This window comes from Solea solea, chromosome 2, assembly GCF_958295425.1.
Source record: "Solea solea chromosome 2, fSolSol10.1, whole genome shotgun sequence".
Lineage (NCBI taxonomy): Eukaryota > Metazoa > Chordata > Actinopteri > Pleuronectiformes > Soleidae > Solea > Solea solea.
The window spans coordinates 25,598,370-25,622,415 of record NC_081135.1 but is presented as its reverse complement, the minus strand read 5'-3'; the positions used below and the strand labels follow the sequence as shown (position 1 = coordinate 25,622,415).

Genomic DNA, 24,046 nt, shown 5'->3' with positions numbered 1-24,046 from the left:
TAAAAAACAAAAAGTCAAAACTAAATAAAAACTAGAACTAATGAAAAATCCCAAACTATTATAACCTTGGCTTCTCATCACTTCCGTGTATCTTACTGATGAAAAGTAGCACAGAAACATGAAGCTCACACATTAAACGCTGGCTGTATGAATATATCTGCGATAAAGGGTTGTGTCAGGACCTTGTCGCAGCAGCCGTGACAGAGGGGAGGTGACTGCTCTATCCATCTGGCTGCATAATGAGCTCGGAGTGAGACACAGGGTTACTAATAGGGACATGTCATACGGTACATACAGCAGTGTGCGGAAAACAAACGGTGCAGTTGTTGTTAATACAAGGAAGGGGCCCCGACATTTCTTTTTGAGTGTTTCCTTTTTATTATTCTCTTTCTCACTTACTGTCACAGTGCACTGCGATATGTCTCTCAACAAAATTGCTCTAATTGTGGGACTTGCTTTTCTGGGCCCACTTTGTGAGCGAGGTGTCTATGGAGCTGAACCACTTAAGTGCAGTAGTTCATTGATATTCATGAGGGAAGAACGTGCAAAAGTGGTGGGCGCTCTTTGAAGGTGTATCACGTTCCCTATTAAATGAAATGTTACAGTTGGGGGAAGCCTCTGACACTGAGAGCTTTACTATAGGCTGCAACCTACAGTAAAACCTAGGTCAAGGTTATTCTAATTAACAAAAACTAAAACTAAAATTGAAAAACATTTTGTTAACTGATTTAAAAAAAAATCTAAAACTAAAACTAAAATTGTGGTAAAAATGTATTATTTCATACATAATCCTTTTGGGTTCATATGAAGTGTATTTATTTTTTCTCTGCCAGCAATTTTGAAAGGCTGTATTTTCATTCATAATATAATGTTTTCAATTTTGTTTTTGTTTACAATGTGGGACACAAGGCTATAAGTTAAACATAACATTATTGGGTTGAGTTAGTTCATCTAAGTGAATCAAACCTTAAGTCTTTTATTGGGTTTATTGTTGAGATTGAGCTTCCTGAGACTCCTGGCTCATAAGCAATGTGATGTGTCTTATGAGGGTTATTTATTATTATTTACGTTGTCATGTTCATGTGTGTCTTTAGTCTGTTGGCTACTTGGTTTTTACCTGACACACTAACTGCACCCAACCTCAGCAGTATGACGCACATTTTCTTGTAGACTGTTATATTTGATTGATGGTTGTTCATATGTCCTAATACATTTTTAAAATTGCATCTTTTGTTGGGGTTTTTTTGACAAAATATTTATTATGACCGTTTTGCATCTTGCACCTGGCAAATACTCCATATTACAAAAAACTAACTAATAAAGACTAAACTTAAACTTAAACTTAAACTATTATAAACTAGCAAACCCGCTCTAAAAACGAATTAAAACTAACTCTAAAACTAAAAGTCAAAACTAATTAAAAACTAAACCTAATGAAAAATCCCAAACTACATTACGTCACCAAATTTACATAAAAGACACAAAGACACACAGTAACGTTAAATCTGTCATGTCACTGATCATACATCATTGATAACGATTAACTATTTTGTAGGTGCTTTACTTATGTCCTGTTTTACAAACTGAGAGTATGTTTTGCATCTTCTACCGCTTTATCCTTCACATGAGGGCTGCGGGGGTCGCTGGCGCTAGTGCCACCTGACATAGGGCGAATGACAGGGGAGCAATTAAAAAAATATTATTAACATGGGACAAAATAAAGTCACCTAACATGAAGTGGATCAGAAATAGAATAAACTGGAGATACTTTACCACAAAGCGTACTCGTCCTTGTCCTTATACTACACTTACTTTTAATTCCTGACTGCACTGTGACATTTTAGAATTTAAAGCACTTTACGGATATCAGCCCACAGAGTTTTCTGACAGAGAGTTATTTGACAGCATAATCTTTGAATAACATACTGTTTAGAAGTGCCTTACATTTACAGCTTGGAAAGTTCACAACAGCAAAATAATATTGGTAAAATATAATACAACTACAATTCAATGATTAAAAGTGCATTTGCACCCCATATTAGGCAGTGATGTATTGCTGTACATATACAGAGGGGAAAGCAATGATTTGTATGACACAAGAAAGAACCCCAACCTTGTTCAAAGTACATTTTATACAAGCTACTTTTTATTTTTTTTTACTTTGAGTACATTTTAGACCAGTACTTTTAATTGTACCTAAGTTAATTTGATAAAATTAGTGGTACTTTTACTTGAGTAGAATATTTCAGTAATCATTCCACTCCTGTACATATACTATATTTTTATTTTTTTAATTTTTTTAATGTGAAATATTTTAATAAATAAAATAAATAAATAACAGGGGACTCCTCAAGATGGTATAACTAACCGTGATAAAATGAATGAAAGAATGAATGTAAGAAACAGGTGCAACATCCAGGTAACTCAAAGTTTTATGTACAATAGTCGCAGTACTGATGACGACCGATAGGGGGCAGTAAAAAGCAGAGCAGAGAGGAAAAGATTGTTGTAGCTCCCACTCATTTAGCACATGTGCCATTAAGCTAATTCATTTTAGTAGCGAACAGAAAACACATTAACACACTTGGCATTCATTCACAATAACACAAAATGTCACTTTTTGTACGCAACAAACGTAGCTACAGGAAGCGGAAAGTGCCGTTGCTTAGCAACCAGGCGGGTCAAACAACCGTGAGCAGCATCTGAGGAGTTTGAGAACGTGGCATATTTTCGACTCAGTCAATTAGCATTTCAGCGCTTTGAGATAAAAAAAAATAACGAACACTTTAAAGTTGACAGGTTAAACAAATGGCAGGAAAGAAGAAAGAAGCGAGTTTGCAGGTAGAACAGCACACACACACACACACACACACACACACACACCTTTAGTAATGTAAACATTTACATTGGTTTTCTTTTGCAGGCGTCTGTCACAAACCAGGAACAGTGGGAGGAAATGCTTGCAACCAAAGGTTTAACTGGTAAGATCAGTCAAAAGTTGTGTTTTTTTGTTTAAACTATGAAAGTGAATCATGAGCATCACATCAAAACATCAGCCAAATACTGTCTGTGAATTAGCTTTTTTTCGCATTTAGTTAGAGTTCAGAACCAATTCAATTTATCGTTACACAACGTTCTCCAATCACAATATAACAAATGTTTAGTCTAACATTCAAAATACATATACATAAGTTATACATCAGGTAATGTTTAGACCAATAAATTAAATCAATAAAGAAAATGTTTGTCTTCATTATACTTATATACTGGATACCATGTTTGTTCCCCACCACGACACCACAGAAAATCACTGTAAGTCAATACCTACTTAGTAATAAAACAGATTCCGATTGCGATTATTAAAAAAAAACAAAAAAACACATAAAGATCAACCATTTAGAAGGTTCTCAGTTATTATCTATTAAATTGTAAAGTCTTGCAGCAGTATTCTTCTTTATTAATTTCAAGTGCCAAAATATAATGATATAGTTCCTTGAGAAGGATGAAGTTTGGCTCAGTTTTTAGGAATCTGTTCTTACGCAAAAAATATTATGAGTGTATTTCTTGAAATTATACCAAAACTGATATTTTCTTTTGTCAGTGTGGGGAATCTGTCAAACTAAGGGAATTAACCGGTCAGGTAGATCTTTCCAAAACATCTGCAAATGTAAATCTAAATGTTCTTTTGTTCACATGTGTTCCTGCCAGAAGGTACAGTTGTTATCATCGATCAAATGAAGAATTTTAAAGTGCACTTCCTTTGCAGTGAGTGGAATTGGAAACCTTTTTTGGTTAATAAAGGCTTTCTAAGCTGCAGATCCAATTTTCTTTTAAAAACCAGTTTTAAGACATCATGATTATAGGCTGTTGGATTGCTCGTAGGTCTGAGTGTGAGCTCTGACAATAATTTATTGTATGCTGCTGCTGCCCCACTGTGTTCACTGCAGTAACTGCAGATGAAATGCTTGGACCAGTCTGTCCTTGTTCCCTGTCTCTCACACACAAACAATTGTTTGTCTTTTTACAGTTGTCGATGTTTACCAGCAGTGGTGTGGTCCCTGCCGCGCTGTCGTCAGCCTGCTGCGCAAAATAAAAAACGAGCTGGGTGATGACCTGTTACATTTTGCTACAGTAAGGAAAAGACAGTGTATGTGAAAGTGAACAAGTTCAATTTGAAATGAATTTAAATTGTGAGGCAGCATCTGTGTGTGTGTTTGTGTGTGATGCAGGCCGAGGCAGACAGCATTGATGCTTTGGAAAGGTATCGAGGGAAATGTGAGCCCACTTTCCTGATCTATGCGGTAAGTATGTGTGTGTGTGTGTGTGTGTGTGTGTAACTGTATGTTTAAGATTAAGCATATACATTTGTCCAGGTAAAATAGTAAAATATTTTCTGGCTCTTACTCTCACATGTATATGTTTTTAGGGGGGGAAGTATGACTATAAAACATTAGGGGTGGGAATCATAGGGTACTTCACGATACGATACGAGATACATGGTCCACGATACCAATAATATCACGATACAGCGATTCTGTCATAATCAATATATCTCAAGATAATGATATAGTGATACTATCACAATATTTGTCTTAACTGAAGAAAACAAAATGTCTGTGAAAAGTGCAGGATTTCTCTATTTATTCACAACAAAGAGAATAAAGTGCATAAAGTCTATGTATTGAATGTTGATGGTGCATCTCTTAACATCATTTCTCCACCATTATCAGCAAGGAGACATGAAGTAGCGACGGCCGGCAACTGAAACTGGCAGTGACTGTTTACTTTAGATCAGTGTTTCCCAACCCCGGTCCTCAGGGAACACTGTCCTGCACGTTTTAGATGTTGCCCTGCTCCAACACACCTGATTGGTCAGCTCGTCATCAAGCTCTGCAGAAGCCTGATAACGAGCTGTTCATCTGAATCAGGTGTGTTGCCCTGCTCCAGCACACCTGATTTAAATGGTCAGCTCATCAGCAAGCACCGCAGAAACCTGATAACGACGAAGGAAACCTCTAAAACATGCAGGGCAGTGGGTCCCCAGGACCAGGATTGAGAAACCCTGCTTTAGAGCACCTTCATTTGTTAATTAAAATATTGACATTTCCCCTGGGGGCCACACGGTGGTGTAGTGGTTAGCACTCTCGCCTTGCAGCGAGAAGACCCAGGTTCGAGCCCCGGTTGGAACAAGGGCCTTTCTGCATGGAGTTTGCATGTTCTCCCCGTGTGTGCGTGGGTTCTCTCCGGGTTCTCCGGCTTCCTCCCACAGTCCAAAAACATGCAATGTGGGGATTAGGTAAATTGAACACTCTAAATTGACCATAGGAGTGAGTGTGAAAGTGAATGGTTGTTTGTCTCTATCTGTGTGTGGCCCTGCGATGGACTGGCGAACTGTCCAGGGTGTACCCCGCCTATCGCCCAATGTAGCTGAGATTGGCACAGCACCCCCCGCGACCCTCTGACAGAGGATAAAGCGGTAGATGATGACTGACTGACTGACATTTCCCCTGGTGTACTGATTATCTCATTGCACCAGGAAGGATATCTATCGCCAAATCAATAATCTGACCCACCCCTATAAAACATACAAAGAACAAGTGAGAATAAATTATACTGTGAGCAGCTGTACTAGAGAATTAATATATATATAGTATATATAAACTTTAATTTATCCTGTTTATTTATATAAAGCATAAACTACATGTTTTGTTTCACTCATTAACATACATTAGTGCAGTTTGTTGATTAAAATTCAAAATAGAAGAGATGCACTCAAAGTTCACCTTCAGGCCCTGCACTGGTACGAACCAGCAAGTCATTTATTTGTAATACCTGTTTCATACGACAAAATGACACAGTAAACTAACTCTGTACCTATAAAGAGTATTATTTATGCCGACTGGACAGGGCGGGGAGCTGGTGGCGGTGCTGCGAGGAGCCAACGCTCCTCTGCTCCAGAGAATGATTTTAGAGGAACTGAGCAAAGAGAAGTTGGTTCTGGAGCACGGTGGTGAACGTAAAGTGGTGAGCACTAAAACACACACTCACACACATATTCTTATTTTAAAGCAAATCATATAAAAGTAGGTTTTTTTTGACTTGTCCTGTATAAACATATCAGGTGTTAATGAAATGAATAGTGTCTCTCTTCTACCTAAATAATGCAGCAAACCATCAGAATAATATAAAGACCCAGAGCCGGAAGCAACTAAATATAAATCACTCAAAGTTAACTTAATTATTTACAGAATGTATTGATGCTGATGCTCAACTAGTCAAGTAATCAGTCTTTGGGGGGGGGGGCTTAACATTTTCCACAATTTCTTTTTATGAAAAACATTTAGCTGATAGTAGAAGTATTAACATAAGTAACCAGTCATAGATCATTCATGAAAGAGTTGATGCTTACGAGTGTTTACAGACTACAGCCATGTCTATTATCTTTTTTCTTTTTGTGTGTGTGTGTGTATGAGGTTAAAGACGACGGTCTGGTGAATGATGAAGAAGAGGAGGAGGCGCCTCAGCAGTCAGAAAATGAAGAAAGCATAACAGGTACGATGGAGTTCAACTTCTTAACCCTCAACAAAATGAAAACTGAAATTATTTTCATTTTTATTTTTATTTTAGTTCTTCTGACCTGTTAGATGATTCATTCTGTCACGCAGCTGTAAGGAAACTTTGTGTGATTATGGACAACACCTTTAAACTTAGAATAAGAATAAGAGAAATAAGCTCAGTAGTGAAAACAAGATTCTTTCAATTTTGTCCCCTTGCAAAGGTGAAGGCCTATATTCCCTCAAAAGACTGAGAGAGAGAGCAATTCAACCTTTCTTTTCAGACACTTACATGTTCTCCAAAATGCTGCTGCTCGCCCTCTGACAGGGACAAAACACTGGCCTCTTTACACGGGCTCCCTGTCTATTTTCCTATTACCTGCTTTTAAATGTCTCAATGGCCTGGCACCTGTGTACCTGACAGAGCTCTTGAAGCCACACACTCCAGGCAGATCTCTGAGGTCAGCTGACCGGCTGCTCTAACACATGCATAGATCACGGCTACAAAACAGGGGAGATCCAAATGTAATGGAACAGCATTCGTTTACATGCGAGGGCTGTCCAGAACCTCAAGCAATTAAAAAAAAACAACAAAGATATATCTCTTGCTTGGCAAGTCATGGAGTATTCTAATTTATTTTTCTATTGTTATTTGATTTCATCCTCCACTAATTGTTCTCCCCCTCTCTCTTGCACACTCCTGCTCCTGGTCTCTCCTCCTCTCTTGTCTCCCACCTCTTTTTGCCCCACCCCCGTTTTGGTTTTATTATGGAGGCATAGTCTGTCCTAGCTTGCCATCTGAATTTCATTGTTTTGTTTTTGTTTGTATTTTATCGTTTTGTTCTTTTGCTGTCAGTTTCTTGTTCACTCTTCCTCTTGTTCTATCGCTTTCCTCAAGTTTTATTGTTGATATGTTGATTTGTTGTCTCTGGCTCTCATCTCTTCTTGTTACTCTTTCTCTCTTTTTTTTCTACCCATCCTTTCTGTCCCCCACCTCTCCTTCATCCCCTATTTTCCCTCTCATCCCAACCGGCCGAGGCAGATGCTGCAGATCTTTGAGTCTGGTTCTGCGAAGAAATTTCTCCCTGTTAAAGAGAGTTTTTTTCTCTCCACTGTTGCCTAGTGTTTGCTCATTGTAAATAATAAGCCTTTTTATTTGTTATTCATCACTTGCTCTGCTCTCCTCTCCCATAGTTCCTGTCAGTAGATCCTACACAGTCGCCATCATCAAACCAGATGTCGTTGCTCATGGCAAAGCAAATGAGATTATTATGAAGGTACACGGAGACAAGAAACTGCTCACAGTCTGTGAGGTTTTGCTCGTTGAGGTGTGGTAACTTCCTGCTGATATTATTTCATCATGCTGACGTTATTCCCCCCCTCGCTAGATTCAAGATGCAGGGTTTGAGATTCTGGCCCACGAGGAGCGCACACTGACTGAGGCCGAGGCTCGAGATTTTTACCAGCACAAAGCAGCAGAGGTATGATGTCGTGAACTGAAGCATATGAGCATATGAAACGCTAACAAAGAGGAGGTATCATATTTATGTTGTACTCACGCAGTATGTTCAATGTAGACTTGTAAAGACTGTACATCTGACACATCCAGACAGTGGGTGTGATGAACTCTTTGTGTTTGTGCAGTTAGAATCCTCTGTGAACATCCTAATGTGAGAGAAGAGACAAAACAGAGCAACAATCATTTCAATTAGGTTGCATTACATCACACATCCATCTGAATATCTGCACAGGCTTCAAAATGGAGCCTTTTATTTTCCTATCTGTCTTTTATATAATCATTTTTCCTCGTTTCCCTGCCTCCTATATTCACTTTATTGACTGAATTATCCACATAACCTCACAGTAAGAGTAAGAGCCAGAATTCAATCAAACACTGACTGATGTAAAAGGACTTCAGTGCAAATCACATGCTATATATCTGTGTCTTCCTGTCTCTGTATGTGATTATGTGTATAGGCTTGCTTTGAAGACTTGGTGGAGTTTATGTCCAGTGGTCCCTCCCATATTCTGGTACTGTCTCAGGCGGAGGCCTCTGCCAACGTTGTTCCAGCGTGGCGTGAGTTCATCGGCCCAGCAGACATCGAGGAAGCCATAAGAGAAAAGCCAGACAGGTTTGTAACTTGAAATTGTTCATAAAATAGAAAAAAAAATCACAATTCAAAAAGAGAGTATAGGTATGATTAAAATGTTATTCTCGTGTCTTTACATAAACAGACATTTGTTTATAGAGCTATGTATTCGTGCAACAGTGTGCAACAATCTCAATCTAAAAATCTGGAAAGGAGAACGAACAGCACATTCTGGCTCGCTCCGTCAGACACACCCAAACATTATGTTTCTCTCTGGTTGAGCACCAGCAGAGCAGCCATCTGCTCTCCTCTCCTTACTCCCCTCTGGCTTCCTGCAGCTTACGGGCACAGTACGGCACACAGCCACTGTTCAATGCAGTGCACGGCAGTGAGGACAGCGACCAGGCCAGCAGGGAGCTCGCCTTCTTCTTCCCCAACTTTAGCACGGCCTTGGTAAAGAAGCAGGATGGGGAGGAAGAGCGTGTGGAGAGGACACTGGCTCTAATCCGGCCTGACGTTGCCAGAGAAAACAGAGGTGGGGCCCGCGCCAAATGGACAAGTGAACACGTGTGTGAACACGGACACACACTACAGAAAATCACTTTCTTGATAGAATTTAGCAACCATCTATATCCTATATGAATACTGTGAATCAATCTCAGGGACTGGGTTGTTTTGGGTTGCCAAATGAATTAGCTGAATTTAGTTTTCTAGCCTTTTGCTCTACATGCTTTAAATTACAATTAAAATGCTGTGATGCATTTGTTATATATACACTATGTGGACAAAAATATTTGGCCACACCTGTTAAGTATTGAATACAGGTGTTTTAATCAGGCTTTTGACTAGGCCTTTTATCTCCAATGAACGGTTAGGTCTAAACGCCTCTGCACACCAAGACATCTCGGACAATGCTATGCTTCGATGGCCCGTTTCTACTCCAACATGACTGTGCCCCAGTGCACAAAGCAAGAACTATAAAGACAAGTTTGGTGCAGAAGAACTTGACTGGCCCACAAAGAGCCCTGACCTCAACCCCATCGAGCACCTTTGGGATGAACTGGAACAGAGATTGAGATTTAAAAATATTGAGGAACGTCTTCCAAGAAGTGTGGAAGCTGTGGCTGCATAACAGGGACCAACTCAGTCTTGGATATGTCATTACAGTCCCTGTTGGTGTAATGTGAGGCGTCCCCATAGTGTCCATATAGTGTATATCTCTGAAATGTCTGGTTTACCTGTTCTAAATAATATTAGTGGTAACAGAAATGGCAGTCAAACAAAATCAGATTTCGATTTCAAGTGTGAGATGGGTCACAATGGTTTGTCATCTTTAAAAAGTTGGGTTTTTATTTAAAACTTTTGGGAGCCACTCACATGTCTGTGGTTCTGCAGAAGACGTCCTGGCCCACATTCACAATTCAGGATTCTCAGTGGCTCTTCAAAGAGAGGTGATGTTAACAGAGGAGCAGGTCAGACAGTTTTACGCCCAGCATATTGATGAGGACTACTTCCCTGCACTGATGAAGAGTATGACCAGGTAACTTCCATTTGATATTAAAGAATCGTTCGACTAATATTATGCTACTGGGGAAGTTTATTCTTTTTGTGTTTGTGTGTATCTACAGTGGACCAGTGCTTGCTCTGGCTCTAGCCAGGACAGGGGCTGTACAATCCTGGAGGAGCATGCTTGGCCCTTCTGATGTTAATAAAGCCAAAGAGGAGAATCCTGACTGGTGAGTGGTTTGTAGCTGGCCTGTCAGATTAATGAACATTTGTGCTTTAAAAAAAAAAAGGGAAATGCTTGTATTTTTATACTGACATTCGCACATGAAGAAAAAAAGCATTATTCATATTTGTATTTCTGGTTCCTGCAACTTTCATTACTCAGTCTGAGGGCCCAGTTTGCTTTGGAGAATGAGCCCATCAACCAGCTCCATGGCAGTGCAAGCCACGAAGAGGCAGAGCGAGAGATCGACTTCTTCTTCCCTCACCAGCGAACACTGGCAGTCATCAAACCAGATGCAATGGAGGATCACAAAGGTCATTTGGAACAAAATGGAGATGTTCAAAATGACCCTTGTTTATAAAGATAATGATAAGATCTAATTTCCTTTTTTATTTATTTCCTCTATCAGAAAAGATATTAGAGGAAATCCACTCTAGCGGTTTCTCTGTAACACAGCTGAAGGAGACGGTGCTGTCGAAGGAAATGGCTGAGGAGTTTTACAAAGAGCACAGGGGGAAGCCTTTCTTCGAGCAGCTGGTGGAATTAATGTGCCGGTTAGTTTCACATGTCGTTAAATTCATCCCCCAGTCCCAGGAGTCAGACAAAGTGACCACAAGTGACCCACTACGATTTTAATCAGAACTTTTAACAGTCATCATTGCACCTCATATTCAAGGCAGCGGCAGGAAAGTGGCCAGGAAGTCCATCTCAGTCAATTTCATCCTTTGTTCCACAGCACATGTAGATTTTTAGAGTTATTTCACGCTCCGATTAGATCCTTTACCTGCTAGTTACACAACTGCCCAGACACAGTGGGTGGAGATAATGGTGCAGCTGACACTCTTTCTCAGCCTAAGCTTGGGTTTAAACTTAACTGTACTTTTATATAAATTTTCAATTATTTGTTGGCATTTCTGCCTTCATTAGAAAGTCAGAGATCCCAGGAAATGAGAGGAGAGTGACAGAGTGAGAGTGAGAGTGAGAGAGAGAGAGAGAGAGAGAGAGAGAGAGAGAGAGAGAGATGGGGACTGACATTAGACAATGGTCCTGAGCCAACTGCTGACGAAGGACATTTCAGGGTGCAGTTAGTTGCAGTCACTGGTCACTGCGGAAAGAAAACACTCAATCTTTATCACTTTGTCTCAGACAACGCAGTTCAATCATTCACATATTATTAAAATGAGAAGGCTGGTAGATCACTCTTTCATACTGAGTTTGACATGCATTGGCCCAAATGCATCAGTCATGTCATACTGGTTAACACATACCAGCCATCAGCTATATATATATGTATATAACATACAGTGCACTAACAATTTTTGGATAGCGGTGAATTTGTGGTAATACCACCTTATTTCTACTGCAATTTCCAACTTGGTGATTTAAAAAAAATGGAGATATTATTACAGTAATACCATTTTTTTTCCTTGCAAATAGCTTGGTAATGGAAATTTATATAGAATATTATCATTATAATACCTTCACATGATAAAGTTGAAATCAATCCTCCCTTAAAGTGTATCACACATACGTTTTCCTTTTATATACTACTATACCATAAAAATAAGATGGTATTACCAAAATATGGCGTCACTTCGTTATTACCACAAATGTTAAAACCGTCACTGTAATGTAAAATGTTACAATTTTGTATGTTAAATGAACATCTTTGGTTGTTTTAGGGGGCCCTGCATGATGCTTGTCTTGACTAAAGAAAATGCCGTGGAAGAGTGGAGGGCCATGATGGGACCGACTGACCCCACCCAAGCTAAGGTGTCATCCCCAAAGTCTCTGAGGGCTCGCTTTGCCTCTGACATCCTCCACAACTCAGTCCACGGTGCCTCAGATGAGCAGCATGCAGATGAGAAGATACTTTTTATCTTCGGTGAAATCGACACAGATGAGAAGCCCAACCATGATGGAACCGTTTTAGGTAATCACACGACGTATGATATAAATAACACATTTCCCTGTTACAGATACAGCCAGAGAGAGATAGGAAATAAAACAAAGATCAATTTCTTTTCAGCAAAAGAGCAGTCAGGCAACACTGCCAGTGAAAACACAGTCGTCTCAAGATCTGTAGATCAGAATGAAGACATGCCTGATGACCATCACCAGAACGGTATGCAAGGATAACAGTGTCACTGATGTATCAGGTGACCAAATTAAAGGACATGATTCAACATCAAGTCTGATTCACATAGTCAGATGTTCGTCAGAAGAGCATGGATTAAACAACACAACATGAAAAACTCAGTCTTTTATCCTTATTATTAATAATAATAATAATAATAATAATAATAATAATCATCATTATTATTTTTTATAATTTACTTGCAAACAAATTGACAACAGCTTTGAATAAAAACATTGCTGCTGCCTCAGAATGCTTTGATTACAAGTAATCAACCAACTGAATTACACAAAACCATTAAAATATGAGGTAAAATATTTTACATAACTTTTTTATTTTTAATCCTCTACCTACCTCAAAATGTCGTCTTTCATGATGAAAGACGTTGAATTTGACAGTTTATAGTCTAATAAAGTGCCAGTACAAGCATCAAGTGCAATTTTGGCATTTACTTTATGATGATTTACTAAATCATTGTTTACAGACACTACGGCCAAAATGACTTGTTATATTTGACAGATTATAACTCACTGTTGAGAGTGAATACAATCAGTAAAATGGAGTTTTCACTTGCCAAAAATGTATTATAGCTCCTCATCATTTGGGGAAATAGTTATTTCTGGCTCCAAATGACTTCACAAGGGTTGTATTAGAAAGGATTATAGCCCACTCAGTTTTGTTTGCTTAACAGATTTCCTATAAATGGCCAGTACAGAACACTAAACAGCATTTTTTGCACTTGCCTCTGGAAGTTCCTTGATTGATTAGATTCAGGGTTATTGTTATTATACAGAAAAGTTGATAGAATTTTCCTCCTTTATATTGCAGGTGACCCACACAGTTCAAACACTAGCAGTCCACAGACAGGAGAGAATGACGAGCACTCAACCTGAATCAGCACAACTCAACTTATCTTTTTTTTTATGTGATCTTTCTCCAACATTGTAAGAGTGATACAATATGTCTTTTTATTAACTAAACAAATCAAGTTTATCAGGTCACATGGTCAACTACTGCTATGCTGTGATAATTTAAGCAGAAGTGATAAGGCTGGAGTATTAATGGCTTTTATCCGTGAGCATAATAATGATGAATGATGCATTAATAGCTTTGTTTACCAATTAAGAGTTGCATGTGTTAAGTATTTTATTCATTTGTTCATCTTCTACCACTTCATCTGGCTAGAAGATAGCAGGTGCCAATCCAAGCTGACATAGGGCGAAAGGCGGGAACACCCTGGGCAGGTCAATTTAGGCTGTCCAATTTGCCTAATCCCCAAATCTGCATGTTTTTGGACAGTGTGAGGAGACTAGAGACCCCAGAGAAATAAACTATTTTATTGCATAATTCAAATAATGGACTGCTTAACTTATACTTTCTTGACACTTCCATAAAAAGTAGTGTGAAAAGAAAAAGAAGAAGAAAAAAAACAACCTTTCAAATGTACGCCCAGTAATCCTAGTGGGCTGCCAGGTTTTCCAAAGATTATCAAAGCAGTCTTGAGTTACATTTACTTATTTTCTCTTATATATAGGTTTATTAGACTGTTATTTTACATTATAGAACAGAGGCAGAACAAAGTAAGTTTACATCTGTCATGATAAGTGAAAGTAATAATTCAGTTATCTGCTGAAATAATCAACCACGCGAGTTTGTCCAGTCATGTTGTGATGTTGTCCGGAATTGTTCTCAGTCGGAGTGTCGTCCCAGACCTCAGCAGCCTCCAGTAGGTCGCTTTCGTCTATGTCGTCATCTGCAGTGAAAGATCTCTGAAACATCTCTATGATGCTCCTCTGTTTCGGGTCCTGAACAAATCCATATTATCAGTTTAGAGATGCAATCATTTGACATGTATAATAAGCTCTGAACGCTCAAGTATCAGTGTGTACATGTGGTAATGTACAGTACCTTCGAGTGAAAGCTGGCACTGACTGCCTTGTCTGAGAGGTTCGACTCAGAAAGACCCACTTGCTCCAAGACATTCATTTTTTGTTGGATCATTGGCCTGCATCAATGCATAAATTAAACGTTTGGAACAGAGCAAACACATTTAAATTCCCCATTTCTTACACATACACACATGGACTAGACATTCCACATTGACATGTCTGGCTTACTAACCAGCAGCAGAGGGAGGATGGATGACTGTTATGGAAGGAAACAGACTGAATACCCATGGTGACTGAACATGTTGTCATTGACACATACCACAGGTGATCGTCAGCAGTTCCCTTAGCAACCAGGTAGTGAATGTTCACATTGCTGGTCTGTCCAATACGGTGCACCCGGTCCTCTGCCTGAATGAGAATCTGAAGGGGGAAAAGAAAATCATTTATTAAACAATGATAGCAAAATCATCTGAGGTTTATCAGTGTCAATATAAGACATTAAGAAATGAATCATTATTTTTTCAGACTTATAATTCAAGTGCTGTCAGTTGAATCTGACACACCATTAAGAGATTCCCTCTGGATTCGTCCCCTTGTACTCCCCAATTTTAGAATGGTCACCTTGCCTGTATTGTGATCCATGTCATATCTTCCCATCACTACCAGCTCCACTGGAGAGTGTGGAGGTGTGGACAAGCTCCTGACAGACACAGGTAGACTTATTTTCCCATGTGAAAATGTTATTTTGGGGGGGTGCTGTCAACTCTCAAATTGGAAAAAAAGGGGAAAACTGGCTGCCAAACAGAATGAAATTCTATTCTATACTAATTATGGAGTGCGAACAGTACTTTTCTCCTCATTTGCCCCTGACCGCTCACCGCTCACAGGAATACAGTTTCCTACACATTACCGTCAACAAACAGTGTCACTCAGGGCGGAAGCTGCAGATGCACAGCCTTGATGTTGTTGTTTTTTAAAAAGCCATTCGATGGCAGAAAAATATGAGAACAAATGGAGAGATACAATGATACATCATACTGGGATATAAAGCTATAATCACGAATATGTTGGCAGAATATTACACAACTGGGAAACAGAGAATAGCAGTCGTCACATGAATAATAATAAATCACAATTCACTTATAATTTAAGCTGAATTTTTGACTGCAATGAACTCAGAGAGAAATAAGTCTTTAGCTGCTAAATGCTAATGCTGTTACTTTCCTCACCAGCCACTCTATTTTACATTGGCATATCTCAGTCTTTATGTAAACACTATATAAAGACCTGGATGGAGGAGATGAACTGGGCTGGAACCGAATAGGAATATATTGTGTTCCTGATAAATTAATTTGAACAAATGTTAACAGATGCTGTGATGATGTGTCGTGGCTTACTCCGGGGTTCCAGAACAGCTCAGCAAAGATCACCAGGTCTGCAGAGTGCAGGGTCAGACCCATGTTAGCTGCAGTGATGGACAGTACAGCCACACAGGCTTTGGCCGTGAACTGGAATGTCTCGCACAGCTGCTGCCGCTCAGCTGATGGGGTGGCCCCATCGATACGAATGAAGAAGACGCCCTGTGGAGAACAAGTGAAAGGACATTTTGATTTACCAACAATTAACCCTCAAAACACCTTCCAAGCTGAATATTTTGTACAACTTAGACTTAGACATCCTTTTATTGTCATTGCACAGAAAACACAGCAGTGAAACTGGCAACGAAATTGTGTTGCTTGGCAACTGGAAAAAACAATAACACAGCATTGAATTGTGAGGTAGTTACTGTAAACTATGATTCAAGAAAAAATAAATAAGTGTATATGTATATAAATATATATATAAAAGTAGTGCAGTAGTTTGTAAAGAGTGACATCTGTATGTCCGACTGACCTTTTTCCCAAGTTCAGAGGTGATGTGATTCAGGACTAACTTATGATGTGCGAACACGAGAAACTTCTCCCTCCCACACTCCAGCATGTCTGTGATGTACTCCCTGCCGGTGACAAAAACAAAACACGGCTCTCTATTATGTTAAAGAACCACTTTAAAAACATCATCAATGTCGTCGTCATCGTCTCCATTCCAGTGCAATCACAAGATTCGGATTCATTTTCCATTTTCAACTCACAGTCCCACCGATCCTGAGACAATTCAACGTCACTGTTCCTCGCCATTACGGCTCATGCACTTACATAATAGCTTGTAACTTGGCTTCAGCTGTGTGGTTATAGAAAACGAGGAGGGCGTCCTTCTCCTCCGTTTTCTGAAAAAAGAGATAAGGAACAACCGGAGATAAGAACTGACAAGAGCATACTGTTTGATATGATAAGACTGCCATTAGTCTGAGAAGCAGTGTGATTGTGCCAGTCAAGCTCAGCATCTCGTTCCCACCCGACTGCATAATCACTTTTAAAAAAGGGCTTATAAACCAACTTTTTGGTTGATAAGTCCTTTGTGCTTGTGTGAGGCCACAGCAAGGTTCCTCAAACTTTTATTAACAGTGCTGCTTTGTAATTTGAAATTCAGAATACGATTCTATTTTCATTTTGAGGAAATATCAGGCTGTGCATGCTGCTGAAGGATTCACATTCTAACATGACATGACTAAATGCAAAACACTTCCATTTTCACATGTGTAACCTACATTGCGATGCCCCTTGGCCAACTCGTTGGCAGCAGCCGACAGAGCTGCTTTCAAGCGAGCGTTAATCCCGTCTATGGTCACCGTGACAACTTTGCGCTGTTTAGCGGGAAGCTGGGACAGGACCTCGGACTTCAGACGCCGCAACATCAGACACTCTTGCAGCAACAGCTTCAACTCCCCAAGATTAGACGAGCCGGAATAGTCCCAGCCCCAATTTGTCTAGAGAGGAGTGGAAGGAGAAAGACGTGGAGGAAGTAAATAACAAAATAATGGATAACACTGGGAGTAAGAGGTGGACAGACACATTATTCTCCTTAGGAGGCTAAAGGAAACACGGAGCACAGCACACAACATGGAGGGCTGGAAATGTTCGATTTAGAAAAAGCTGGAAATACATCAAATCATCTTAGAGCTGGAACTAATGATTATTTTCATAATCGATTAATCTGTCGATTATTTTCGTGATTAATCGTTTGGTCCATAAAATATCAGAAAACCTTAAAAAATGTTGATCGGTGTTCGTCAAACCTGGAAATGATGAAGATCTCAAATGTCTTGTTTTGTCCACAAACCAAAATCATTAACTTTGAATGATTTCTTTGTTATCCAGAGCAGAGAAATTAAGAAAATACTCACATTTAAGAAGCTTAAACAATCGGGAATCTTGTTTTAATCATGAAAAAAGCTTCAAACCAATCAATCAATTATCAAAATTGTCGTCGATTAATTTATTAATCAATTAATAATCGATTAATTGTTTCAGCTCTACTTACATGTCTGTTTTCATCAAAGTAAATCCTGGACCTATAGATGGGATTGAAAACCCAGACTGTTGACTCAAATGTGTAATTTCGGTGCAAAATCTTGATAGATTTGACAAAGTAAAAATGTAATTTACCTTTAAAATCTGCTCTGTATTGATCTCATTAAAATAGCAGAAATAAATACATTCCCTAGTGTTTAAAGATATAAAAGCCATTTCAGTGACATTCAGTGAGACTGCTAAAGTGCACAACTTTACCTCTGCAACCATATTGCCCCCTGCTCGTCAGCAAAGCTGTCAAATGTCCTCAACCTACAGTCGTGCACACACTTGATATCCCCTTTGAAAAGCTGCAGACTATGCAATAATGCAAGGTATGTAGATTAATATTGATTCATCCCTCATCTGAAATTGTCTGTGGTGTTAAAGGTGTCCTGGAAGGACTCCTCAAAGTACCTGTTTGGCATTACAGTAGCGCACCCCAAACTCATGGAAGCGAGGGAAGAGTGAAGGTCTGACGGCCAGAATCTGGGTGTAGAGCTCCGAGGGCCTGGACATGGCAGGAGTCCCAGACAGAAGAATCACCCTCTTTGCTGCCTGAGGACATAAAAATCACTGATCACACCGCTCCTAAGGGAGTTTAGGTGTCGGAGCAAGAAAGTAAACACAACCAAGAGAAATAGAAACAAACCACAAGTTAAAATGCTGCAATGTTTTTGGCTTCTGCTTTTCTTTGTAATGAATTCAAATCTAAAACACTGCCAACTCTGAGCTAAACCTGCTGGCCCACCACAATTCAGCTCAGCAAGCCTGTTACTTACAGACTCAGGAACGACACACTTCAACAAATATTAAAAGACAAATTTAATTATCTACTGGTATAAATCCAACATCTGGTTTGCATGAAAGTGTAATCAATTGGTCAATTGTAAAGCCGACTGTGAAGCCGACCTTTACACAGAATCTCAATACCTGAAATAAAATCTGCTTCTGTGACATTTTCAGAGGGAAAATGTGAATATACTTCTGTGAACTGATTCACTTGGGTGATTCGATTACCTGCTTCTTTGGATATTTTTCAGATGAGTCAGGTTTTTCGTAACAAGTAAACATATTAGTTATTTGGCTTTGGTCGTAAAACACAAGTTTCGCTGAAAGAGAAGAAAAAAAAAAAAAAGCACCTTGAGTATGACCATAGCTGCCTTACAGCGAGCTGTCTTTATGTTCTTCAGAAAATGAGACTCATCCTGCAAAGAATGACAAAAAGAGTTTGTTTTACAGAACAGTTGGTTTTTAGAGGTCAAACCTGCGTCTAATAGGCTTGAGTCAACAGATGGAAATGAATGAGGATTCGGGAGGCACATGTAAATAAACAGAACCACCGCACAGCTGACCATGATGAGAATGTTGAAGGGCTTTCCAGGCAGCTGCTTGTCCATCCTGCTCAGCAGGTCGTAGCTGATGATGTTGACCAAACCAGAGCGCAGGTTGTCTTTGGCCTTCACCACCACATTAATGCTGTCAGGACTCAGGGAAGGGAGCCAACGTCTGAAGGCCTACAGAAATTCATAACACTGGCGTCAGAGATGCAGAGCGAGAAAGAGCTCAGAGACCAACTATTGGTTTAAATGTCACATACCAAGTGCTACTAACACAGCGCTTCTTGAATAAACAGTCAATCACATGGTTTGGAAAAAAATGTTTCCGAAAGCCAAAAATGTTTCTGACGACCTGAGTTATATCGGCTGTGCTTTGCAGCAGAACTGCCCAAGGGCTCAAGACTAACCCGAGCAGATAAGAGCCAGGCCAGACAGAGCAAGTGTCCTTTAATAGGACAACATCCAGTGAATAAACTCTGTTCTGTGGTTCCAGCTTCTGATTGGGGGACTCTTTTCTGATCCAAGATATCTATTTAGAGAACAGACTGTCTCATCCTGTCAAGAGACAGACGGCCAAATACAGCTCTTCTGAGAATGCAGCACTCTTAGAGCAGCCTGTTATGCTACTGCAAGTGAAGCAGAAAATAGATGCTACAGCACATAACACACACACACACACACACACATAGAAAAAAAGACGCCAAAGATGAACTCTGAATTTAGTATTGGTGATACTGTAGAGGAAAAACAGCGAAAAAGAGAAGCACAAACATTTCAAGGAGTGTGTGGGCGACACAGTGGATATGTGGCGATAAAGTGTGTGTGTACCAAAAGTGTTAAAAGTAATGCAAAGCATAAACCATGGTCCAAAAACAGGGAAAACAATCTATTACTCAACTGAAAAAAAAATATCAAATAAACAGTTAATGATCGATTGATCTGCTGTTTTCTTCGTCAGACTCAGGCATGTGCAGTAACACACTACAGACAGAACAATGCATAGATGAATTGAGAAACTAAATGGGAAATATCTTGTTCGGAAAAGCAGGTATCAATTGAAGGGAATTAGAAGAGCAGCAAAATAAATAAGCTGCATTAGCATCTCCATCATCAATCAATGGTCCACAATTCAAGTTACACATCTGCTCCCACGAGACAGATAAATGGAAGCCTGAAATTCAATACTACCCTCCTTCTTACGGAAGACGGAGCACCTCGCAGAGTGCAAGCAGTCCATAGGGAACAGTATTAGCATTCCTCAAATGCAGAGAGCTTTAAAGAGAAAGTGGCATGATAATGTGTGGAGCATTGCCTTTTTTTTTCCAGAGGAGATGAGAAGGATATTATTCAGACAGTGCCTTGCTGATTTAATGTAGACTGATAATGACACCATTAATCAAAGTGATAAGTCCCTAACACTTAGAAAGTAATGACTTCTCCTAGGCACAACAGTTTGGATGAATGTCATTACCTCAGCCCAGGTGAATCGTACAGAGGAGGGAGCCACCACCATCAAGGGCCACTCGTTCCTGTAGTAAGCTGCGATGCAAATGGCCTGCACGGTCTTTCCCAGGCCCATGTCGTCGGCCAGCAGGAGACGGCCTTGTTTAAACACTGCAAAACTACAGGGACACGGACAAAAAGGGGCACACAAATATTGATGATTATTAAAGCTGTTGCAGTTATTGACACATGCACCACAGAGTCAAACTCATCAAGAAGGGAAATGATGGCAGCAGACACTTAGTCCAGCCGCAGTGGATCACACAAAGTAAATAACTGGTTCTTATAGAGGCAGTTTTTATCCAGACACATCAATCACCGGTATCAGTTCAGCGGAGAGGCTGCTTTGCTGATGGCACCTGTGGCAGCGCGAGCGTGTTCCTGTCATATCAGCTGCTGAAGCGGAGACGTCAGATGTGTCTCTGCACTTTAATGTGCATGATTCTTAACTTCTGCTCAGCTTTGCCTGTTTAATGCATGTTTTCCCAGTTTAAGAGTCTAAGGAATCTGTCTTCTGTGCTTTTTTTTTTTTTTCTCCCCTTGCACCGCAGCTATGTGGTGTGCAGCACCGCAGGCAGAACAGCTAATAACAGAAGGAAGAGAAATAGCTTATTTTGTAATGATTAAGTTTGAGGTTGGGTTCTGTCGCACTGGTTGGGCTTTTTTTTTTAATCTTTGAGCATTAACTTGCCTGGAAAAATAAACAACAGGCTATCAGAGATACAAGTCCAGCTTATGTTAACAGCGTGACTGTTTAAGTCCCAGTGACATGAATGGTTTGTTATGGAGTTATTGGCTATACCATGCAGATAGAGCACTAGTGGCTGTTCAAAGACACCTACTTGACTCCCTCCCTCTGGAAGGGCATAAGGCTGTGTGTGAGCGAGGGGTCGATGCTGGAGAGGTCTGCCTCAGGGATGGCTAAAGATCTGGCGTCAGTCCCTTCAAAACTGGCAGAGAAGGCCTGGATTAGTGCCCTGGGCAGAGGCTCCACCTCCACTGCTGTTATCCCACTGAGGAGATCCACTGGGTATGGAACATAGCATGGTCAGACAAGATGGAAAATGTAACAGAGACACACATAGAGATAAACCTGCTAACAAAAAAAAAAAAAAAAAAAAAAAGGCACTCACTCAGTCTCTTGTAATCCTCAAGTGAAAAGCTCCATTTTCTTGTTTTCATGTCTACCAACAACAACAAAATCCAACATTTAGAACTTGCAAAGCATAAAAAACACAATGACAGGTTGAACAGAAAAACAACATTGATTAAATGAAGTAACTCTGACCATAGTTCTTTGTTGGCATTTGCTTGAACGCTGCAACGACATCAATATGATAACCAACGTCAACCTCGAACTTTGTCGGAGTCACCAGGATGCACTGGCCCTGCAGAACGGCTTCAGGTTTCTGCCAGCCATTGCACAGCTTCAGCAGTGCCCCCAGCGCTGCACCGTCACGAGGACGGCAGGTGGCTGCAGTGAAGTCCAAAGCTTCCATTCCTTCTAGAGGCTTCAAAGAAACGGAAGCAATAGAGGCAGCTTGCTCCACTGCAACACAGGGTCAAGATGAGATGCAGCAGCAATTCAAGACAAGACAAATACTAATACTGAGGCAGAAATAAGTACATGTTCCTATGAATATTTTCCTAATCTACACACTTAGCTGTCGATAGTCCTCCAGACTGAAGTCCCACTTCTTTGTGGCAGGGTCTAAAATAGCGCAGAAACATAACACTTTAATTCAAGAGATTGTTCTTAATACTGCTAAAGATAAAAAAACAAACAAAAAACAAGGGTACTTCACATGTTCACCAAGATGCTACAATGCTGCAGCTTTGGCCAGTAGATAGAATACGTGTTATGTTGTTTATACAGTGATACGTTCAGCATTTTATACTTATGTGTATACATATACTTATATTCTATGTGTTTAAGTGTTCCTCTCAATTCAAAAAGTAGTATCTGAGGTGGTTTACCCCATGGGAGCAAAGTGTGGCTATAGAAGGCACTGACCATCAAGAGTCAAATAACAGTAACTTACCATAACTCTTGGAAGGGATGGATTTGAAAACGGCAATAAGCTCTGCATGGTAGCCCACTTCTATTCTGAAGCGGTCCTCTGCGTGAGGTACACATTTCCCTCTCACTGAGATGGCAGGCTTTTTCGCAGCTGGAGCGTTCAGAGGTGAGGGGTTTGAGGGAAGCTGCACCGCTGAGCTTTGGACCGGTTTGCTTGTTGCTTGCTTGTAGAATGAGCCAGATGCACCGGCAGAGCTGCTGGAGCCGAGGTTAGGTTTGGGCTGAGCTGATTTGCCAAACGCCTTTCCTACACTGAACAAGACGGGGCTGCTCACTTGCTGAGTCTTTGTCTGAGGAAGTGGGTCAATAACTTGGATCTACCAGGGAAGACAGTAAAAGGTGTTAGGGTGAACGATAACCTGTGTTTCACACATGAAAGCCTCAATGCCACTTGTTTGGGTTCAATTTCAATAGCCAACCTTGAGAATCTACAGATATTGATATCAGTCCAATAGAGTCTTATTTAATCAAAACATAAGTTGACTGTATCATATTTGTGCTCATGCATTTACCACCTACTAACCTCACACGACAGCAGTGGTCACATGACATGACAGCAGAGGCTCACAGCCATTACTACAGCCCCAGTGCTTATTGAAGCTTTATGTAATATTTAAAAGGGCTACAATTCAGCTAGTTTTATAAAGGAACTGCACACATATCTGCTCAGTTTATAGAGGGTTAGATTAGATGACGGTACAAGGGCTGAACAACTAATCATTTTTAAATTAATGGTTGCAAATGAAAACGATGCAATATAATTCGGTTCTGTTGTGTCTACTGTGTAAACTATAAAATGCAACACATACATGTTGGAGACAGACTTCTCATCCTTTCAATAGAAAATACAGTAGTTTACTGTTTTGATGAAAAATTGCACCAAATATTGTCCATAAATCGTTCAGCCCTAGACTGAACACTAAACCTCACCTGTCTTGAAGAAGCAGAGTTACACAGACTGCTCTGGTTGACGTGGTTGTCTTTACTAGATGACTTTTGATGTGTTGGGCCTTGATTCTGGCAGCTAGATCCATGTGGTTGTTTTTGAGGCGGTGGAACGTGCCTCGGAGCTGAAGTGCTGTTGAAGCCTGCTGAAGTACTGGTGCTTCCAGCCTCTGCAAGTCTCTGGGCTCGTCTCTCCAAAGCCCTCCGCCGGTTCTCCTCAATCTTTCGCTGCTGCTCTGCAGTCAGCTGATGAGACATGCTGCCGTTTACCAGTTATAGCAGTTAGCAAAGACACCGCCAGACACACCGGGTCAGAGCGCGTCAATTCGT

The 24,046-nt window shown here is 40.2% G+C and overlaps 2 protein-coding genes across 2 annotated transcripts; one reads left to right on the top strand and one right to left on the bottom strand.

Annotated features, from left to right (window-relative positions):
- Positions 1 to 2,656: 2,656 nt before the first annotated feature.
- nme9 (NME/NM23 family member 9) lies at positions 2,657 to 13,782 on the top strand. The gene is made up of 17 exons (XM_058622677.1): positions 2,657 to 2,841; positions 2,924 to 2,981; positions 4,028 to 4,131; positions 4,230 to 4,301; positions 5,908 to 6,024; positions 6,474 to 6,552; positions 7,749 to 7,831; positions 7,943 to 8,035; positions 8,532 to 8,686; positions 8,983 to 9,179; positions 10,040 to 10,184; positions 10,273 to 10,380; positions 10,536 to 10,687; positions 10,783 to 10,927; positions 12,056 to 12,306; positions 12,403 to 12,498; positions 13,339 to 13,782. The coding sequence occupies exons 1-17, from the start codon at positions 2,809 to 2,811 to the stop codon at positions 13,401 to 13,403; spliced, it is 1,953 nt and encodes a 650-aa protein (XP_058478660.1). The 5' UTR covers positions 2,657 to 2,808; the 3' UTR covers positions 13,404 to 13,782.
- A 49-nt stretch (positions 13,783 to 13,831) lies between these two features.
- Positions 13,832 to 23,974, bottom strand: smarcal1 (SWI/SNF related, matrix associated, actin dependent regulator of chromatin, subfamily a-like 1). The gene is made up of 17 exons (XM_058622676.1): positions 23,702 to 23,974; positions 22,734 to 23,088; positions 22,352 to 22,402; positions 21,980 to 22,240; positions 21,825 to 21,875; positions 21,534 to 21,717; positions 20,660 to 20,810; positions 19,204 to 19,365; positions 18,991 to 19,056; positions 18,266 to 18,406; positions 17,047 to 17,265; positions 16,595 to 16,665; positions 16,293 to 16,395; positions 15,797 to 15,979; positions 14,719 to 14,819; positions 14,419 to 14,515; positions 13,832 to 14,315 (listed from the first exon to the last, which is right to left on the bottom strand). The coding sequence occupies exons 1-17, from the start codon at positions 23,972 to 23,974 to the stop codon at positions 14,133 to 14,135; spliced, it is 2,652 nt and encodes an 883-aa protein (XP_058478659.1). The 3' UTR covers positions 13,832 to 14,132.
- Positions 23,975 to 24,046: the final 72 nt, after the last annotated feature.

Bases quoted from the DNA above. Each gene is read 5' to 3' on its own strand.
- nme9 (XM_058622677.1), top strand. From the start codon at position 2,809: ATGGCAGGAAAGAAGAAAGAAGCGAGTTTGCAG. The intron at 7,832-7,942 runs GTACACGGAGAC...CCCCCTCGCTAG, and splicing joins CAAATGAGATTATTATGAAG to ATTCAAGATGCAGGGTTTGA. The intron at 8,036-8,531 runs GTATGATGTCGT...TTATGTGTATAG, and splicing joins ACCAGCACAAAGCAGCAGAG to GCTTGCTTTGAAGACTTGGT.
- smarcal1 (XM_058622676.1), bottom strand. From the start codon at position 23,974: ATGTCTCATCAGCTGACTGCAGAGCAGCAGCGAAAGATTGAGGAGAAC. The intron at 19,057-19,203 runs GTCAGCTGTGCG...CATTCTTTGCAG, and splicing joins CCTTCAACATTCTCATCATG to GATGAGTCTCATTTTCTGAA. The intron at 17,266-18,265 runs GTACTTTGAGGA...ACTCCTCTCTAG, and splicing joins GCTACTGTAATGCCAAACAG to ACAAATTGGGGCTGGGACTA.